This window comes from Cladophialophora immunda, assembly GCF_000835495.1.
Source record: "Cladophialophora immunda strain CBS 83496 unplaced genomic scaffold supercont1.4, whole genome shotgun sequence".
In the NCBI taxonomy this organism is placed as follows: domain Eukaryota; kingdom Fungi; phylum Ascomycota; class Eurotiomycetes; order Chaetothyriales; family Herpotrichiellaceae; genus Cladophialophora; species Cladophialophora immunda.
Genome location: NW_015622544.1, coordinates 1,219,948 through 1,237,431, shown reverse-complemented (window position 1 = coordinate 1,237,431; position 17,484 = coordinate 1,219,948). Strand labels below are relative to the sequence as shown.

The 17,484-nt window shown below is 54.0% G+C and overlaps 4 protein-coding genes across 4 annotated transcripts; all 4 read right to left on the bottom strand.

Annotated features, from left to right (window-relative positions):
• Positions 1–4,657: 4,657 nt before the first annotated feature.
• On the bottom strand, positions 4,658–6,362 carry PV07_06822 (uncharacterized protein). Its single transcript, XM_016393838.1, has one exon. It carries the CDS (start codon positions 5,279–5,281, stop codon positions 4,928–4,930), a length of 354 nt encoding a protein of 117 aa, XP_016247257.1. The 5' UTR covers positions 5,282–6,362; the 3' UTR covers positions 4,658–4,927.
• Positions 6,363–8,495: 2,133 nt separating this feature from the next.
• Positions 8,496–11,034, bottom strand: PV07_06821 (uncharacterized protein). Its single transcript, XM_016393837.1, has 3 exons — positions 9,869–11,034; positions 9,362–9,663; positions 8,496–9,297 (listed from the first exon to the last, which is right to left on the bottom strand). The coding sequence occupies exons 1-3, from the start codon at positions 10,211–10,213 to the stop codon at positions 9,120–9,122; spliced, it is 825 nt and encodes a 274-aa protein (XP_016247256.1). The 5' UTR covers positions 10,214–11,034; the 3' UTR covers positions 8,496–9,119.
• Positions 11,035–11,354: 320 nt separating this feature from the next.
• PV07_06820 (uncharacterized protein) lies at positions 11,355–13,243 on the bottom strand. The gene has a single exon (XM_016393836.1). It carries the CDS (start codon positions 13,142–13,144, stop codon positions 12,224–12,226), a length of 921 nt encoding a protein of 306 aa, XP_016247255.1. The 5' UTR covers positions 13,145–13,243; the 3' UTR covers positions 11,355–12,223.
• Positions 13,244–13,413: 170 nt separating this feature from the next.
• On the bottom strand, positions 13,414–17,410 carry PV07_06819 (uncharacterized protein). Its single transcript, XM_016393835.1, has one exon. It carries the CDS (start codon positions 17,186–17,188, stop codon positions 13,481–13,483), a length of 3,708 nt encoding a protein of 1,235 aa, XP_016247254.1. The 5' UTR covers positions 17,189–17,410; the 3' UTR covers positions 13,414–13,480.
• Between the last annotated feature and the right edge of the window lie 74 nt (positions 17,411–17,484).

The following is a 17,484-nucleotide window of genomic DNA, read 5'->3' as shown; positions in this document are numbered from 1 at the left end:
AAGGCTCTCTACCTATGTCAAAGGCTCTCTACCTATGTCAAAGGCTCTCTACCTATGTCAAAGGCTCTCTACCTATGTCAAAGGCTCTCTACCTAGAGCCTGATTCTCATACCAGGACGAGGTCACTGCTTTGTCGTTGAAGGACCTGGAACTTGCAGACGAGGCCGAATTCTGCAAGTCAACAAGGCTGAAAAGTGGTCGAATCGACGATGTTCACGTGCAGAGCTCCAGACCAAAGCTTGAGCCTGTACCTGTCGTGGATATCAGAAGTGCCCTTCCTCCATAGGTTTCCCGCTGAGAAGTCCCAGCATGACAACTGCCTCGTCCATTGCGGGCAGCAGGATCCGTCGAGAAGTACTGTCCACAAGCTTTGAAAATTGCTAGACTCGGCTGGCAGATTAAAGCATGGAGCCCATTATGAGAGACCAATGTCACACTCGCCATATTGCAGAAGGAATTCTAGCATTCAACATGGAGCACAACCGTTGACCCGACTAGCGCACTGGAGCCCAGGGAGGCACATCAGGAAGGCACATTTCAGTCGCCGAACAACAATCCAAACGTTATAAAGAAGCCGATCAATGATGACCAGGCCGGCCTGACACTACTCCACCCGCCTCGACTGCCTGTGGATTCACCGACGTTGACGTTGCAGGTAGCAAAGAGTCGTCGGACACAACCCTCCAGCTGCTTGGTAATACAATATAACACCTATAGCGTCACTTCCTCGCCGCCTCAACCTCTTCGCCTCTCTCTTCTCCTTCTTGGCCAATGGCTCGCATGTTTCTTTCCAGCCTTTGAGCTTTCACCAGCTCCTTTCGACAAGCATGACAACGACTTTCAAAGGGAGAGTGTCTTCAGAAGCCGACTCAGACGAGGCAAATCCAGTTTGTTGTCCTTGGTCGTCTCAACTTGGGAGAGCACAGGGAAGACAACCAATACTGCACATGCCCTCGTCTTAGCCGGCCCAACCCCCGGCACCGATGCGATACTGGAGCCGAAAGTGCGTTTCGGTTTCGCTCCAAGCATGTTCCTCTCGGGTGACAACGTCCGACACAGAGGCTGCTGCGAAGGAGCCATGAGACGGAGCGAGGTTTTCACTCTTCAACAGACGAGGTTGAGCATAGACCGAGGAGGGGCAATGTTTATGGGGATACGTACCAGTACCAGCGGGTGGAAGCACGGTGCCGTCTGGAGAGTCAGCCATCTATCTCGACCCCTTCCAAACGAGTGTGTATATGTATATACGCTGTTGTATGTCCTTCACGCCTCCATGGGTTGCTCTGTGCATTAAGAAACCTAGAACTAGAGCTGTTGAGCGGTGGGTGGTATTCTTGAGTACAAACCGCGGACCCCTCCGTTCGGCGTCTTATCGTAGCTACAGAGCCGTAGTATAGATATGCAGGCGCAGCCGCAAGGAGGATGCTAGGATATGTCCAGCTGTCCAACCCCCCCCCCCCTCCAACACACACACAAAAACAATATGATGATTCGAGGACTCACAAGGCTCGATTCATCAAGCTACGATATATTACTGTTTCACTGATCTCCGATATCCTGTTTCGCTTCGCCTAACAGGATCATCGGTATGGCAAGCTTGGCAAGGCAACGTCAGGCAAGGCAAGGGTCAAGCGAGGCGAGGCTGAGATTCTAGGGAGAGGGACGAATGTCTACGATGTACCTACATAGTATGAACATCGGTACATTGGTACATCGGAACGTACATACTATACATTTACGTATCTAGGTAGGTAGAGGAGACGATTCGTGCCCCCGAGGAGCTGGATTCGCCTGGCCTGCCTGCCTACATAGGTAGTCAGACCTCGCTGACAGCTTGCAGAAGATGGATCTATGGTTGCCCCCCTTCCATCTGTCTCCCCATGTCGGCGTGGCTGTCCTTATTGCTTCCGAGCCCCGAAACCCATTTCGTCGCGGTGTTGGTGGTCTGTACTCGGTACAACTACGAGTATCCTCCACCCATACGGGTAGGACGTATTAAAGCCATGCAACGTTGTCTGCATACATCATACGGACTACTACAACCAGTAGACGGGAGCAGGTAAATAAATGGTTGTGGGTTGTAATTTGTACTTCAAGTGCAGCCAGGGGATAATCAGGATCAAAGTATCTGAGTGATCAACAACCATGCCTTCCCCGTTCTTTGGTCACTTCGTTGCATTTTCAATCGATGGTGAGAAGAGATGCAAGCTACGCGCAAATAGAGAGTAGCTTTCCTTCGTTGGAAGGTGAGCAAGGTAAAGGGTATCAGCTACCTGGTTGCCCACCGGTTCGGTCGACTGGCACCCTGAGCACGCACACGCAACGTGGTATCAAAGGAGCGAGAACATATCGGAGTTAGGCTGCGGAGATAAAGGGGCTGACCAGTTATCTCGCATAAGGCTGTGATGATAAGCGCCCGGGGATGGAAACGCAACCAAATACGAGAACGAGCCCGGCTTCGTTAAGCCAGTGACGACACCGACACCCCGAAGCAACGGTCAACATTCTCCCTTCAAGCGGTCAACACCTACCGCTTCTTTCCCTGATCCTCCCTGTGTCCTCGATCAACGATGAGGCCAAGGATCGTCCCGACCTGACCGACACGGAAAAACTCAAATTCAGCCTGGAGGTATGAAAGCCCGTCAACCCTGTCCTTGTTTTTGCAAAGGCACACGTCAAAAGCAACGACCAAGATGTCAATCAATCAAAGACAGATGACGACCAAGCATACGATCTGATCGGAGAGAGCCAATCAAGCCGTAGGAGCCGTGCCAACTCCCTTGCGTGGTGCCGGCCACCGCGAGATGTCAAGGGGGTGGTAATCGCCGAAAAGCGCGCCGAAGACGGCATGAGATTCTCGTCTGCCTTGACGCCAGACAGAAAACAGTCATCCTGGTGGGACAGTCGACCCGTGTCACTCCGCTTTTGACACATGGGTTGCAGGGAAAATGTCCAGGTGCAGGCCTGTCTTTCACGACGACCAGAGGCCCACGAGGTTTGACGATCCCCTAGTCTGTCTGGCGAGCGTCGCCTATTGCCGGTCTTTAGCCAGAAATGCACTGTACCCACTGAAGAACAACGCTGCCACGTCTCCGATGTCGAAAATAGCCGAATTTCTGCCCTGACTCAGAGTTGTCGACGGCCGAAGAGCAACAATCATCGCCATGAGCATAACCAAGCTTTTCCAAGAGCCTAATGCAAACAACGGAGCTCTGAGTGTCGACAGGTACCAGGATCGGATATGGAGACCACCAATGGGGTGGGTTGCTGACTCAGGGATGCTGTCAACGCTCGTCGGGGTTCAAGATAGAGGCGCCATGACGTTCCGAGGAGCGCTCTAAAAGTCCACGACTGACCCCTGTGGCGCTGAACAGAGCATGACGCAAAATGTTGTGACTCCGTTTGATGTCAATTTCTCAGCAAGAAAAGATGAGCGAGCCACCTCGTAGAGAGGAACAGGGGTGCCGGGAAGATCACAGCTGCTTGGTGAGAAGACTTCATGGTTCACGGTATCAATCTTGATACCCCGACTGGCTGATAGTTAGCTTGTCGATGACAAAAGGCTTTGACCTATTGGTGCTGTCGGAGACGTTCCACGTAGCTTAACTTGGAAGAGCTCAGCGTGGAAGGAGAGTTTTGAAGCCTTCGCGGGTCGGATCAAGGCCGTTCATGGTCCCCGGGAGCATCCTCTGGGCCACGTTTGGCAGCAGAAAAAGTCAGCATTCTTGTAAGCGATCATGAAAATCTTGCTCAAAATTGGGCGAGCCGATCTGCAAGAAGGAATGGTGCGGCGTTTGTTCGAAGAGCTGAATCAGGATCCAGCTAGATCACCTCTTCTGTCCTTTCATGCAAGGGTTGGTCTCAGGGTTGATTGCGGCTAGACGGCCCCAGGACAATTTGTCAGGCCATGCAAACCCTCGTGATAGGTCTTCGGCAAGTCGTCTTGTAATCAAGGTACCGGATTTCGTGGGGCCAGCAAGGGCAAGGGTAAAGTCTCAGAGGGACTCGACGCCGTAGTGATGTGCGGATTCACTCCTATGACCGGGAGACTTTTCGTCCGCGCGCTGCCCAGGGGATGAAGAACAACCACGATTTCTCAACACTCGACCGACTAGGCTAGACGTCCTGATCTGCAAAGGCGGTCGAAGAAGCATCAATTGATGATTCAAGCCAACAAATCCAGACGTCATGCCTTACTGTTGCTCACCTCAATGTGCGCTTGGTCGTAGATCTGCCTGTGCAAAGGGGCATGTGGTATTGGCAACCTCGGTCCATATCGCAGCATGAAGAGTTTTCAGGAGGATTCTGCCACCCCCTCGACACAGGGGCCACATAATCCAACCAAAAAACGCGGTGAAGGCATTGACTGGGGCTGTTCGCTTGGGCACTTTCTCTCAGCGCTAGATCGGAATCTAATGCCGCGGGAAGGTCTGTGGAATGACTTGCCCCCGCGAGGTCTGAAAACAATCTACCGGCCAACAGTCGTCTCGACCCTCGAAGGATCCCTGTCCGAGGCCTGGGTGGGGTCTGTTAGCTCAGCAATCCCTCGAAAAGTTTTCGTGCATATGTAAGCAGGGAATTACTTCGGAATGGGTCCAGCGAGCTGGCCTCTGAAGGGAGACCGGGATCCTGCAGATGGCGCGTGAGAGTTAATGCAAGTTTCCCGGCAAGAAAAAAAAAAGGCATCGAGCTCGCGCCCGGGACGGAAGAGCTGCCCGCCCTCCTTCGAGACCTACCCCCTCTCCCCCTTAGCCGAGCGGTGTGAATGTTGCTAACTTTGGTGCTCAGTTTGCGTCTCCCACGTCGGTGGCGAATTACCTCTTTGAGGTCGAAGGGCAACGGAGGCCCGGCATACTGTGAAGGCCGTGTCTCATCAGGCTTGGAAAAGTGCGGAAAGGCAACAACAGCGAAAGTCCGCGGCCCGCGTCTACTCGTGGAATGCGCCCGTACAAGGCGGACACGGCGAAGAGACGCGCATCACTGTGTTGCGAGGGCAGCACCATCGCCGATCCGTTGGCTTTTGATTATGAGGGAGGGTGCGTATTCTCTTGCAGACCGGGTTGAAGGATCTAAGTTGCGCGGTTTGGCGAAGCGATGACCATGCATTCTCGAGTAACCATACCGAAGTCTGGCGGATCCACCAACGCTGATTGGTGAGAGGCAAGAACCAGACGCCTGGTAGGGGCCCCGACTGTGGATGCCGCTGGAGAGCTCCGTGGTGTTCCCCTAGGAGCAGGAGGATGAGCAGGCTCATGGGGGTTGATGTTAGTGGGGGGCCCATCGGGGTCTGATGCAAGAGGACTTGTCAGAGATCAGACCCAGATCGACGACATCTGCTTCTCCACAAGGACCACACTGAGCGGAATTCATTTGTTGCAGCTCCAAACACCTCCTTGTTCGGGCTTGGGTGATGATGATGACTGCAGTGGTCGTAGGAAAGTGTGCATTCAGAACCATGGCAAGCATTTTTGTTCACTTTTGGCACGTCGGCCGCAATTGGCCCGAATAGCACGGTGTGACCATTGAGATTCCACCGCGATCGCAGCTCCCATGCCTGATTCGTTCAAGTCGACCGACCTGCCAACAGCCTATGTGCAGTCCGAGAAAGTTTTGTCGGCCTGAATGCAGTCTGCTGGAGCTGTCGAAGAGGAGAGGTGGAGGACCAGGAAGGTGTTTGGTCTGCAGGAGAGAGCCGCTCTTGGTGGGCTCCAAGTGTGGATGTTTCGTTTTTTTGGCCCCATATTCTAGAACGAACTTTTGCTACGCCTTTTGGGGGTGACAGGCGTGACTGGGGGGCTTGCCGCAAAGCGAGACAGGTGGCCGACTAGCCAGAGCAAATGAGTGGCTCATTGGGGGGGTTGTGTCGTCACGTGGGGGGATGCTCAACTCCGTGCTGTCACAAGGCTGGCCATCCCATTCAATGTCCGGGCAAGCTGTACCATTTCCCACCCCCGTAAGTAAGCATTGGTGTTGGTGCCGTTACTTGCGTATTGTGAGGCCAGATGTGGGTAACCATCGTATGATGAATCAGGTTACATTGGACCACTTCCCGATTCTGGCAAGCCTCTTTGGATCGAAGTTGATGGCTCTTGGAAGGGCAACAGGTGGCACGATTCCGAGGGTTTTCTCCTGTGGCGTTGATGGCAGAGAGGGGCGCTTGCGGAGAATGTCTGGGAGAGGGTTTGTGCCTGTGAGGTGTGTTGGGTTTTCAGCCCCCGTCATGCACGAGATTAGCCAGGAGTCGACGTGCCCGAGAGGGTAGGAGAGAGGGCTTCTAGAAGAAGAAGCAGCAGAGCGATGGGCGGCATGGATATGGCCAGGCGTTGGCGGTTCGAGTAAACCTACAAGAGGTGGGGTATAAGGTGTCGTCGGTACGAGGACGAGGACGAAGACGAGGAGAATTGAAGAAAGTGAGTTGAAGCCCTGAGGCGCAGGTGGAGCCACATTTGCTATTTCGGGCAAAAGGTAAGGGTGGCCCCAGCCAATCAGCGCGCAAGCCTTGTTCCCTGAAGCAGCATATCATTAATCAGCGCCAGCACCAGCAATTCGCCCTGTGCCCAGCCTACCACTTACCCTTTTGTTGTTCCACGACGACTACTACTACTACTTAGTTGTGGAGGCAAGGAGGGTTGTCGAAACCAGAGCCATTCATTCCCTAATCGGGCATCCCAAGGGTGATCGGTTCCGTCACTCAGACAAATCCCCAGTCAGTCAGCACCGCACCCAGACAAACAGACAGACCAACTTGTCCCTACCTCGTCTCTCCCCGATCGACGTCATCATGTCGTCGCCGTACATGCAGAGCGCGACGACGGCTTGATTATACCGGGTGGTGCTGGCCTGTGTCCTACGAGTACACCCTATCCGGGCCCTGACAGATTGGATCTGACCAGTAGCATTTGGTTATATAATCGTTCCGCTGTGAGGTGAGGTGAGAAGAAGACCCAGAAAGAACCCAAGGGCCTCTCGCCTATTTTCTCAAGGGCAATTCATTATTGGCATCCATGCTACCGGCGTCCCTTTTTTGGCGTCACCCACCCCCCCCCCCCCCCCCAAGAAGCCCAATGCCAGAGCCCGGGTGCTGCCTCTCCAGGCGAGGGAATGCTACATACCCACTTACCAGACAGGTGCCTTATTGTATACGACCTTTTCTTTTCCCGAATGGTGGCCACCCTCTCCTTCAAAGCAGGTACCGTCAGCGCTATACCTGCGTATGCGGTGCGCGGGTTGAAGCGTGGCAGGTTGCCGACTTTGGAAGCACCTGGGACCCGATGTGGCACACACGTACACACACTCTCTCCCCCCCAAACCGACCCCGGGCGATCGTCATTGTCTGTTTGGTGCATGACTCTGCAGAGCCTGACAGATCAAAACTACCATGGATGGACTGGGCGAGTTTGGATCTATCGTGGCCCTATAATCCTGGTCCCTCCCTCCGGCGCCGTCTCGCCGGTTTCATTTTTCGCCACCTCCTCCCCTTGCACTAGGAAGGTATTCATGTGCCCATCCTATCCCATCATGTGTATCGTGACAATTGTTTGCCCATTCTTTCTTCCTCCCCATGGATGACCATCACTACTACTGTCAAGAAGGAAACACAACCACCACCAAGGGCTTTAGAGTTTGCCGACGGAGAAGCCCTAGATCCATCGAGTTTCCCTCAGGAACCATTTGTCAGATATGTGCAGATGCAAAGAAAAGCGCATCCATAATATCACGCGCAGGTCTGGTTTGGCACCTCGCGATCATCCGCCTTCTCTCTAGTTCTTCTGAAACTACGAATTACACGAAACAACGTCCAACCCAAAACAATCCATTGATATTTTTACCCAGGACCAGGACCGCAATCAACCACCCCTCCAACCCAAGGTGATGTCATGATCTCGTCGCGTCGTTTTGGTTCAATCTCTCTCCCCCGTTTAGTTCGACCCTTTCCAAAGACCAGCATGAGTTCCCGTAATGGTTCAAAGAAGCCCTCCCTCCCCTTGGCACCGAGCCCGGAAGTGGTAGTTTAGATATCGCGTCAGTGCGCGTCCAATGATGCCGGATGGTCTGTAGGTCTGTAGGTTGCGCATGCCGGAATAGGAAGATAACAATCTCCTCCCTGGTACATAATAATTCCACCTACACCGTTCTACTTTTCTTTTATCCCCCCCTCCCCCCTCCCCCCTCTCGGCCAAGGCCGGCTGTTCGTATACCCTTTTTCTCACCGTTTTCGCGCTTTTTCGTCCCCTTTCTTGGTTTGATTTTTGCTTTCGAGAGGCTTTTCTAGGCCACCGCAAGGAGAGCCGTTAGGGCTGGGTCCTCCCAGGACAGGATAATGCCACTGCCCGCGGAGCCGCACCGATCCTTGGCCCCCGAGTGCGCTTTCCGGATATCGTATTTTTCCACACCCCCCCTCTCCAGCGCTGTGCGGTTGATAATCATAGACCAGGGGATATCAATCGCAATGTCCTAGTCTTGCGGAACTTGAACTAGAGAATCATGGGGGAGCGCTTGTCCACCAACCCCCCTGGAATACGCTCCCGCCACATGATGATCCAGCGGTGGAAGATCCAGCCCAAAAACAAGACGTAATAGCATTTAGAAATCTCGTACAGAGAGCATCGTACAGTCTCATCCAGATGATGGTACACTCTTGAGATCCGTCATGTCGCTGTCCGCAGTTCCCCGCTATCTACATTGTTTGCCCCAACATGCTCCTGGCAAAGTAAAAAGAATGGAAAGCATTGCCCAACTCCCCGTAGCAATGCACCTCAATCAAAAGGAAAAGAGAGACCAAAACGGCATTTCCCCTGTTCCGTGTGACCAAGATTTGTCCGTCGTGTATAACAGCCGAGAACCAGTCTCCGCTCTACCATATTCCGATGTCTTCCCCAAAATGTTCCGATCCGAAAAGCGCTCCCGTAGGCCCTGCTGCAAGTCCATACCATAGTCCCGGTAAATCTGGTATTAACAGTTGTTGAGAAAAGAGAAAAGAAGGAAAAGAAAAGGGACCCCAAAGCCAAGACCATTTGCTTTGCATAAGCACAGGCACTTGGACGGGGTGGCAAGAATGGAAGCCTGGAACTCTCTTTTTTGGCCTCTCGGCCCATGCCGACAGCCCACTCATCCCACGTTCAATTTCCAGTCGTGCTTGGAGGCTTGTCCCAGTGCTTGAGCATCTGCCGGAGGGCTCGAGTCCATTCCGCCACACAGGCATTGACCAAGCGATCGAACTCTTCTTTCGTAGGCCTGCGGCCACCCCAGGTGCTTGCCTTGGAGGCTAGAGCACGGGCGTGTTTCGCAATGAGGTTTCTGGGTGGCAAAATAGTCAGCCTGGGCAGGACTGGGCCCGAAACCGTGAAGGGAGAGGACTTACTCCTTTTCCATCTTCACCAGAACTAACCAGCAGTAGTTCCAGCTCCGCGTGCTGCTCGGATCACGCACCACCATCGCTTTGGCTTCATCCAGACACTCGGAGCTGAAAGGATAGGTCCTGGTCAATCCGCGAAGCTCGTTCAGCAGGTTGTTCGAGTTCACATAATGAGCCCATGCCGTGGTCATGGGCTCGGTCACTTCGGCGGAATCCAGAAAGGCAAAAATCTTTTCGATGCGGCGTAGCTCGGTGATGGTGTTGACCCGATGCGTTCGAAGAGACTGGATCAGTTGATCCTTGTTGTTCTGCATCCTCGGTCAGCTCTTCAGATTCCGGCCCGGGATGGAGTGCGCGAAAAAGACCCAGATATTCAAGCAAAATATACTGGAAAGAGAGCAGAGAAGACAGGAAGAGAGAGAGAGATAAGGGCAAAAAGGAAAGATTTCAGGAACTCAGCAAACAAAAACTCGCACACATAGGAAATATTACAAAAATAAAGCCTGGACTGACTTGGCTCATGGATCGAGGATCAGCTGGTGTGCCAGGAGAAACAAGCTGATACTGCTGGGGTCGGCTGGTCGAGACCGTGGTCGGTCCTGGGCCTGCGGAGCGAGACATGGCGTCTTCGAAAGGAGACGAGGGGGATTGATATGGTGTTCGGCGGGATGGTGACTGGTCTGAGAAAGGGTCACCCGGGTGCGAGGGACTCTGGGAGCTTCGTCCAGCAGGATGAGATGGCAAAGCAATGCGTGCTGAAGTGGAAGACTCTCCTCGCTGACGAGGTTGAGGTCTCCTGGACGTATTTGTACTTGTGCTCCGGTCGCTCCTCGAGGCTTCTCCGGAGTAATCGTCCATAGACAGCAAGCTGCAGCACACAATGCTCTGGACCCGGTAGAAGAGTTTTGGCGGCCCTTGAGTAATCGTTGATGATATAACCCAAGGAAGGTGGAACACGACTCGTTCGGGCAAGGAAAGGGGGCGGGTGTTGGTGGTATTGTATGGCGAGGGCGTGAGGATGGGTGTGTGAGTGTGAGTGAGTGAGTGTGTGTGGACGCAAACTTAGTCAGAACGCAGCATTGGACGATGATGAGGAGAGACTGTAGAAGGAAGCGGTGCGCAGTGTAGCAGCTGGACTCAAACGAATGGAACAGACCAAGACAGGGAGAGAGGCTGACACATGAGTGCCCGCAGAGGTATTATGACTTTCTGGCAGAAGCGTGATGTGCCGAGCAAAAGAGTTAGCAAGTCCGGTAATCTGCTCCATCGACAGCACCACCGGGCAGGTGAACGACTCGAGGAATGATTACCACGGGAGAGTCACTTTGCGGCTGTATTGTCTCTTGCTCCCCGCCACACACCAAGGCACGGTAGGGTCATCATCCGAACGACAAGCTGCTACAGCTCCCCCCTCAGCCAGATCCAACGGGATGGGACGTGACAAGACCATGCTCGCTACCCTCAGCCTCAGGCGTTCAGTGTCCGGGGAGGGCAGGGAGACTTTTTGGCGTCATCTTGCAGTCATTGGCCTTTGGACCACGTGCCGGGCGCCGAGATCTGACCAAGGGCCGGTTTGAGGAGAGAGGAGTGAAGCACGGTGGGAGGGAAGACGGGAGGACAGGCATTGGCGAACAAGGTTGGGATGGGCGCGCGCAACGGAGGGGGGGAGACGATGGGGGCCAGGACGGAAGTCGTCACTTTTGGGGTGGGAAGATGGGAACACCTGAGAGGAGAGGAGTGAGAAGGACAAGGCGGTTGAGTTGAGCTCCAAACAGCTTAGAGAGAAGAGAGACAAGAAGGAAGAAAGGGAAGAAACCGGACGTCACTAAGCGCGGGACGGCGGAAGAGGGGCGATACGAAGCACGAGCAAGGAGAGAACGAAGGTAACCCTTGCACACCTCGTCCTCTTCCTCTTCTGCTTCCTCGATGACTTGGTGTCGATCTTGGGTCCAAAAAGGAAAAGGAAAAAGAAAGACAAAGGGGAAAAATTGGTTGGTTCGCCAACTGACCCCGTACCGCGCCGCACTCTGACCGACTGCTGTTTGTGATGCCATCCTGTGCCTGCCATACCAAAAGTCCATTTCCATTACCACTCCGACACACTACCTACTACTACTGAACAGAGCTTACTAAGGACAGCTATGCTACTGCTACTGCTAACTGCTACTGCTCCTCCTCGTACAGGTCCATCACACCCCCGATCTTGCCGAGCCTAGCCTTGTTGGTGCTTGGGGTCCTCTTTGCCTCAGCCTCTCCATCGTTGCGGCTGTGCTGCTGAGCATCAGTAGTGGATCCCCACGAACATACTCTGGGTATACCCTCGCTGTCCGTCGCCCCATTTGGCATTTGGTCGATGCGTGGACCCCCCCTTCTGCCCTATTCCGCTCTCTTGCAGCCCTATATCTGGCCCCTTCTAGTTGTTCTGGTGTAGTGCCACCAACCGAATTCTCCTCTCGCGAGTCCACTAGCCACTGGCCAAGAGGCTGACAATCAGATCAGCCACCCATCCCTCCCCCCTTTTAGGAGCTCGTATACAAGTCGATCAGATTGCCGACCTGGACATCGCCAATGGCAGACCGGTTCGTTAATCGACCTTGGTCCGGCCCGCAGGAGATCTGACTTCACGTCAAACGTGGTGACTGCCGTTACATTGGGGAGACCAAGACCTCTGAGGAAATGGCACCGCGAGGCTTTGGAAGGGGGCCATCCGAGGGCAGGGGACTTTTCACGGTCGCTCGCGAACGTTGTGCGGAACGGATCCTTGGTCAACTGACGGGGTTGGGAGCTCGTTCCGGGCTATGTCAATGCCGCCGACCGCCAGTTGTCGGCTGTACGTCCTAGCACCAAGTTGGTTGAACTGTGGCTGCTTCACCTGGGGCCTCCGGGGCGTTGGCGATAGTCCTGGTGACCATACGGGTTGGCAGAACCTCCACCGCTACTGTAGTTGTACGCATAAGGATCATCTCCGCCCGTCGACCAAGGCTCTGAGGCTGAAATGTAGGGCTGAGAAGACCCCGTGCGAGATGGCGGATGGTGAGTCAAATTTCCGCTCGAGGGGCCATAAGACGCCTGGCTGCCGCTTCCCCCACTGCTCAAACCACCAGATGGACTGTTTCGTCCGCTGCCCCCGCCCTGCAACCGAGCACGGAGCCGATCACGAGATCCTAGAGCGCCGGCATTGGTAGCGGGGTTCGTCTGATAGCTTCCAGCCCTTTGGCTTGGGAGAGGGCGGGCGCTGGGGCTGGGTTGTGTCAAAGACGTCGTTCCGCCACTGTTGCTCGACTGCGACCGCGCAGAATCATTCGAACGTAAAGAGTGCGGCGTTGGTCGACCAGCCCGGAGACTCTGAGCAGGAGGGGCGACCGGGGCAGGGGCAGGATCCCACAGATCAGAAAGTCCTCCGCCGCGGCCCCCAGATGGCCCTCTTGAGTGTGTTTGCTGCGTTCCGTACTGAGAACCATATGCATTATTGCCATACTGCCCATACGAGCCCTGAGGCTGGAGAGGCGGTGCGGCTACGGGCTTTTTGGGATCAGGTGGCAGCCACTCGGGAAAGGGCCGTCCCTTTTCTGTGTAGTATGCCCGCAAGACATTCGAGATGTGAGAACAATCTTCGTTGTCCGGATCGTCTTCTTCAGAGTCTCGGGTCGTCAGAGCCTTGCGCAGTGTCGCGAATCGTGAGGAAAAGGTGCTCGACCATGTCGACGTTGCGCCGGGCGTGCCTGCGCCCTGGGACGGTGGTTGTGGCGTCGACGAATTCGAGGTGAAGTAGGAGAGGTAGGACGCCATGGCTTCAGCAGCTTGAGGCTTTATGGAGTTGCTGTCAACCCTACGGTAGCTGGCGGCGAGCAGGACGACAGCGTCACCACGTTGGGAGTTGCAGTGATAATACTCGGCACACTGTAGCGACTCACCGAGTACCAAGGACTGCCTGGCCTCTCTGCTCTCCCCACTTACGGAGGCTCGGCCGAGAGCCTTGCCGACATAGCGACAGCCTTGTTAGACTTCCGTGCTTCTCTCGAGTTGAAGCGAGCTCTACAACGTTTCTGGTGCTCTAGCCTGTGAAGTGAGGCCTCAGTGATGATCACACGCCTAACAGCACATAAAATCCACTCTGTCGTTGCGCTATATACCTTGTACTTTGCGATAATTCGGCGGCTTCCATGTCCGTCTAATGACCTTCCCACCCCAAACTGGGACAAGACTGATTGCACCCACGGCTGCCACTCTCCAAGCCCAACTCCAGCTAGCCACATATGCCAAGTTGAAATAGTCCCCGAGAAAGGGCACGCTCGCCGCATAGAGTACCGCAGTGCCAACAATACAAACAATCATGATGGGGTGCCACGTCGTAACCGATACAGCCACCATGATGAGCTCATTCAGGATTAGGACTGTGAAGCTGACACTGAGCATACGAGGCCCGTCAACCTCCCCAACCAGAAGTTGCGACAGACCTTGGATAATGATGCCCTGATACACCGACACCAATACCCAGGTAAAGAAAGTCTGGTAGCTCAAGCTCTTCCCCGACTTGAGCTCCTTGTATAGTTCTGGGTAGAGGTTGGCCAGTTGCTCATCCACATCTCGATCGAGCACAAGGGAGAAAACAGGGGCCATGGTATAAACCGTGGCGTATCCAACCATCAGCCAATCCTTGAACAGGCCCTTGGGGTCGAAGTGCCCAGCGATGTTATACATCGTCTGACACACGCTAATGATCAACCCACGGTGGATGATGAATTGAGCCAACTTCGCCGACCGCTTGTAGCTGTTGCGGCCGTGCCACACTAGCAATTTCGTCAAATAGCAAAATTGCTCAATGCTGAAATCGGCTGCCAGCGAGGCTTGTCGTCCTTCTTTGCCAACAATCCCAATGCCCACATCCGCAGCTTGGATCATGCTGACGTCGTTGCCGCCATCCCCAATGCAACAGACGCGCTTCTTGGTGTGTTTGCGAATCAAGTGCGCCACGTCAGCTTTCTGCGTCGGCGAACAGCGACAGGCAATCACTGCTGGTAACTGGACTGCAATTGTGATGAATTCGTGTCGGAATTGGCTGAGCATGAGTGCCAGTGATTCGCCGTCGATGAGCAGACACGATTCAGTCTGATTGCGCATCACATCCAGCGCATCCTTGCCCTGCACTTTGCCTTTCAGCTTCGCCATTGTATGGATATGCTGGCCTCGTGCAACCAGGCGAGCTGAAATTGCGACGCAACGCGCCGTTTCGATCTTGTCACCGGTCAGCATCCATATCTTGACACCGGCGTTACGGAGTAGCTCGAGAGACGGCTTGACATCCTTTTGCAAGCGGTCTTCGACCCCAGTGACGCCCAAAAGCTCTAGGTCATGCTCGAGATGCTTCTTCACCACAGCTGCCATTCCTGCGTCTCGCTCATGTAATGCTAACGACGCATCTGCATACTCGGAGGAGAAGTTTCTGTATTGCTCAGCCGACAGCTTTTTGCGGCCAACCACGAGTGTGCGAAGCCCTTCACGCGCCATGTTCGCCGTCTCCTCGTCGAGCCAATCATTCGCGGCCACAATAGAGCTCATTACCGTGTCTGCACCCTTTTGGAAGAACCATAATTCATCTATATGGGATAGTCCGGGCACTTCTGAGGAAAGGTGTACGATAATGCCCATGCGCTTGCTGTCAGAAGTGAAAGGGAAGATGTCTTTGATTTCTGCTCGGATGACCACCTGTTTCGTAGAGACGCATTGGAGGATAATGTTCTCCCTGTCGCGCTGAAGGAGACGTAGACCAACGCTTTCGGTAAACTCAACAATGGCAATCTCATCAGGCGATGATGCTTGATAGGACACTATTCGTTCTCCATCAACTTCGTCCGCTGTAGGCGTGACATTGTGGCATAGCGCAAGAGCGAGAACGAGATCACGGACGCGGATGCCTATTTCTCGCCGAGTCTTCGTCGTTGCGCCCAGCTCTGAGACAGGCAAGTCTTGACTACCATCAGCTGCGAATGCTTGGTCGACGTAGGCTGCAACTTCTTCCATTGCCTCTCCTGCATAAGCAACCGTACCAACATGGATCTTCCGAAGTTGCATCTCATTCTGGGTCAGTGTCCCAGTCTTGTCAGACAGCAGGTACTCAATTCGGCCCAAGTCTTCGGGTATAGTGCTGGTGCGAACAACCGTGCCTGGAATCCCTTTGTCGTGGTGAATGAAATATGCATACACAGTTTTCGCCATATCAAGATTCACTCGGAGGCTGATTGGGATGATAGTTGAAAATAGAATCAGGTAGATCGTAATCGCTACATACCATGGCTTCTTGTTGGATGGTTCAAACCCTTCGAGTGCGACGAGAATGATGGAAAGGGTCAGGGTCATGATGCAGAGGATTTTGGTTAGGTTGTTGATTTCCAGTTCCAAAAGGCCAGTTTTCGACCTTGATGGTGATGTGGACATAGCAGATCGAGTTTGCTTGCCAGTGTAGATGACCACACCATAAGTTATGGTGTTAGAGGCCAACACGGTATTGGCCCAAGCCGTGTTGTCAATACTCAAGGGTGCCGAGTTCTGTCTGTTTACCGCAGTGCGATCGATGTCGTTTGAGCTTGAACCGTCTTCTGCAGGGTTGTCCTTGAGCACATAGGGGTCATAGGCGGGCGCAAGACTTGGTTGAAACTCCAGAGTCCCCACGAATTCATTGACTTTCTTGTCGGGAGCACCAGCCGTGACCTTGAGACGTTGCAGATCCTTCAGGTTGAGATTCTGACTCAACGGGCTCGGCAGCCGTAGCTTCCAGTCAGTCTCCCCGTCAAGCTGATCCGTCCTAATGAAAGTCTCCCCAGCAGCCTGAGCTGAAGGAGCTGCTGTGGAATCAGAGGCCGCATCTAGTGTCAGTTCCGTCAGATGACTCTGAAGGATGACAAGATCCGCAGGAACCCTATGGTTCTTCTCAAGTTTTAAAACGTCGCCAACTTTGATATCTCGCGCTCGTTTCTGGACTTCGAGTGCACCATTCCGAGCCGTATCGGAGAAGGATACCACAGTGAATAATTCGGCGTTTGCTTCCGCATCTCGGCGTCGCCGCACGATGTCGTCTACCGCTTCCTTCCCAATCGAAATCGTGAGAACCACCGCCAAAGGCACAATATATGTAGACATGTAACCAATTCGCAAGAAGGGTATAATCTGAGACAAGGCGACCAGGAGGAAATAGACGTTTAGGAAGAAGGAAAATTCGTTGTACAATGTCCGCGGCAGGAAGGACCAAGCAGTGTATTTGGCGTTGGACACAACGTTCGTGGGAAATCGCTTCTTCTGAGCATGCCCAACGCTGACCTCACGGGATTCCTGGCCGCTGAATTCCTGCTCATTCTCACGCATGTCTGCCAATTCTTGTCTGACGAAGTTTGATATTTGCATGCTCTGACGGACACTGGAGCGACGTGAGTGTGCGTCCCGCCCCTGAGAGATGCTCTCTTGTCGGTTCGCCCTCTGGTATCTTTCTGGCCTGACATTCCAGCCTACTTGGTCTTCCGACCACAGTCTTACATGCCCATTGCCTTGTGTGTGTCTCGGCCAGCTCCCCAAAAGGCCTTCCGTATCTTCTGTGTCATCGTCTCCTCTGCTCTGCTTGCCTGTTGACGGCCATATGCGACTGCTGCCAAACCTCTGTAGTCGGTGCAGCGGAATATTTGTGGAGCCATTTACTGAACGGCGGGCACCAGACTCAGATGGAGCGTTGGCCCTGGAGCGGCGGGACGAGTTAACAATGGGATCTAGTTCATCAAGATCGAGATCGTCATCGGAGGCAGAGTCTACGTCTCCGGCCGTGTGCGTGGTACTGGGAGGAGACATGCTCTTCCCCGGTCATCCTCAGGAGTATCGTTGAGCGACAGGGCTCGGAATGTTGGCTGAGGGATATTCAACTTTGGTGCATACTTCTGCGTGTGAACAGGTGTAAGGGATTTGGTCGACACAGATCCGTCCTGGCCTCGCGGAAATAATGGAAACAACGGGTCAGGTAGGGGAGGACGTCGTTGAAGAGGAGAAATAATACGGATGCCTTGTCGAGGCAAGACATGACATTCTGGCCCAAGCAAATGATGAAGCGCGCCGAGCCGCGCCCTGGCTGAGAACCCCCTGGGGCCGCC

Excerpts from the sequence above, each read along its gene's own strand:
- PV07_06822 (XM_016393838.1), bottom strand. The coding sequence starts at position 5,281 with ATGGGCCCCCCACTAACATCAACCCCCATGAGCCTGCTCATCCTCCTG.
- PV07_06821 (XM_016393837.1), bottom strand. The coding sequence starts at position 10,213 with ATGGACGATTACTCCGGAGAAGCCTCGAGGAGCGACCGGAGCACAAGT. Across the intron at positions 9,664-9,868 it reads ATCCTCGATCCATGAGCCAA|AACAACAAGGATCAACTGAT; the intron begins GTCAGTCCAGGC and ends CCGAGGATGCAG. Across the intron at positions 9,298-9,361 it reads CTGGTGAAGATGGAAAAGGA|AAACCTCATTGCGAAACACG; the intron begins GTAAGTCCTCTC and ends TTTGCCACCCAG.
- PV07_06820 (XM_016393836.1), bottom strand. The coding sequence starts at position 13,144 with ATGGCGTCCTACCTCTCCTACTTCACCTCGAATTCGTCGACGCCACAA.
- PV07_06819 (XM_016393835.1), bottom strand. The coding sequence starts at position 17,188 with ATGTCTCCTCCCAGTACCACGCACACGGCCGGAGACGTAGACTCTGCC.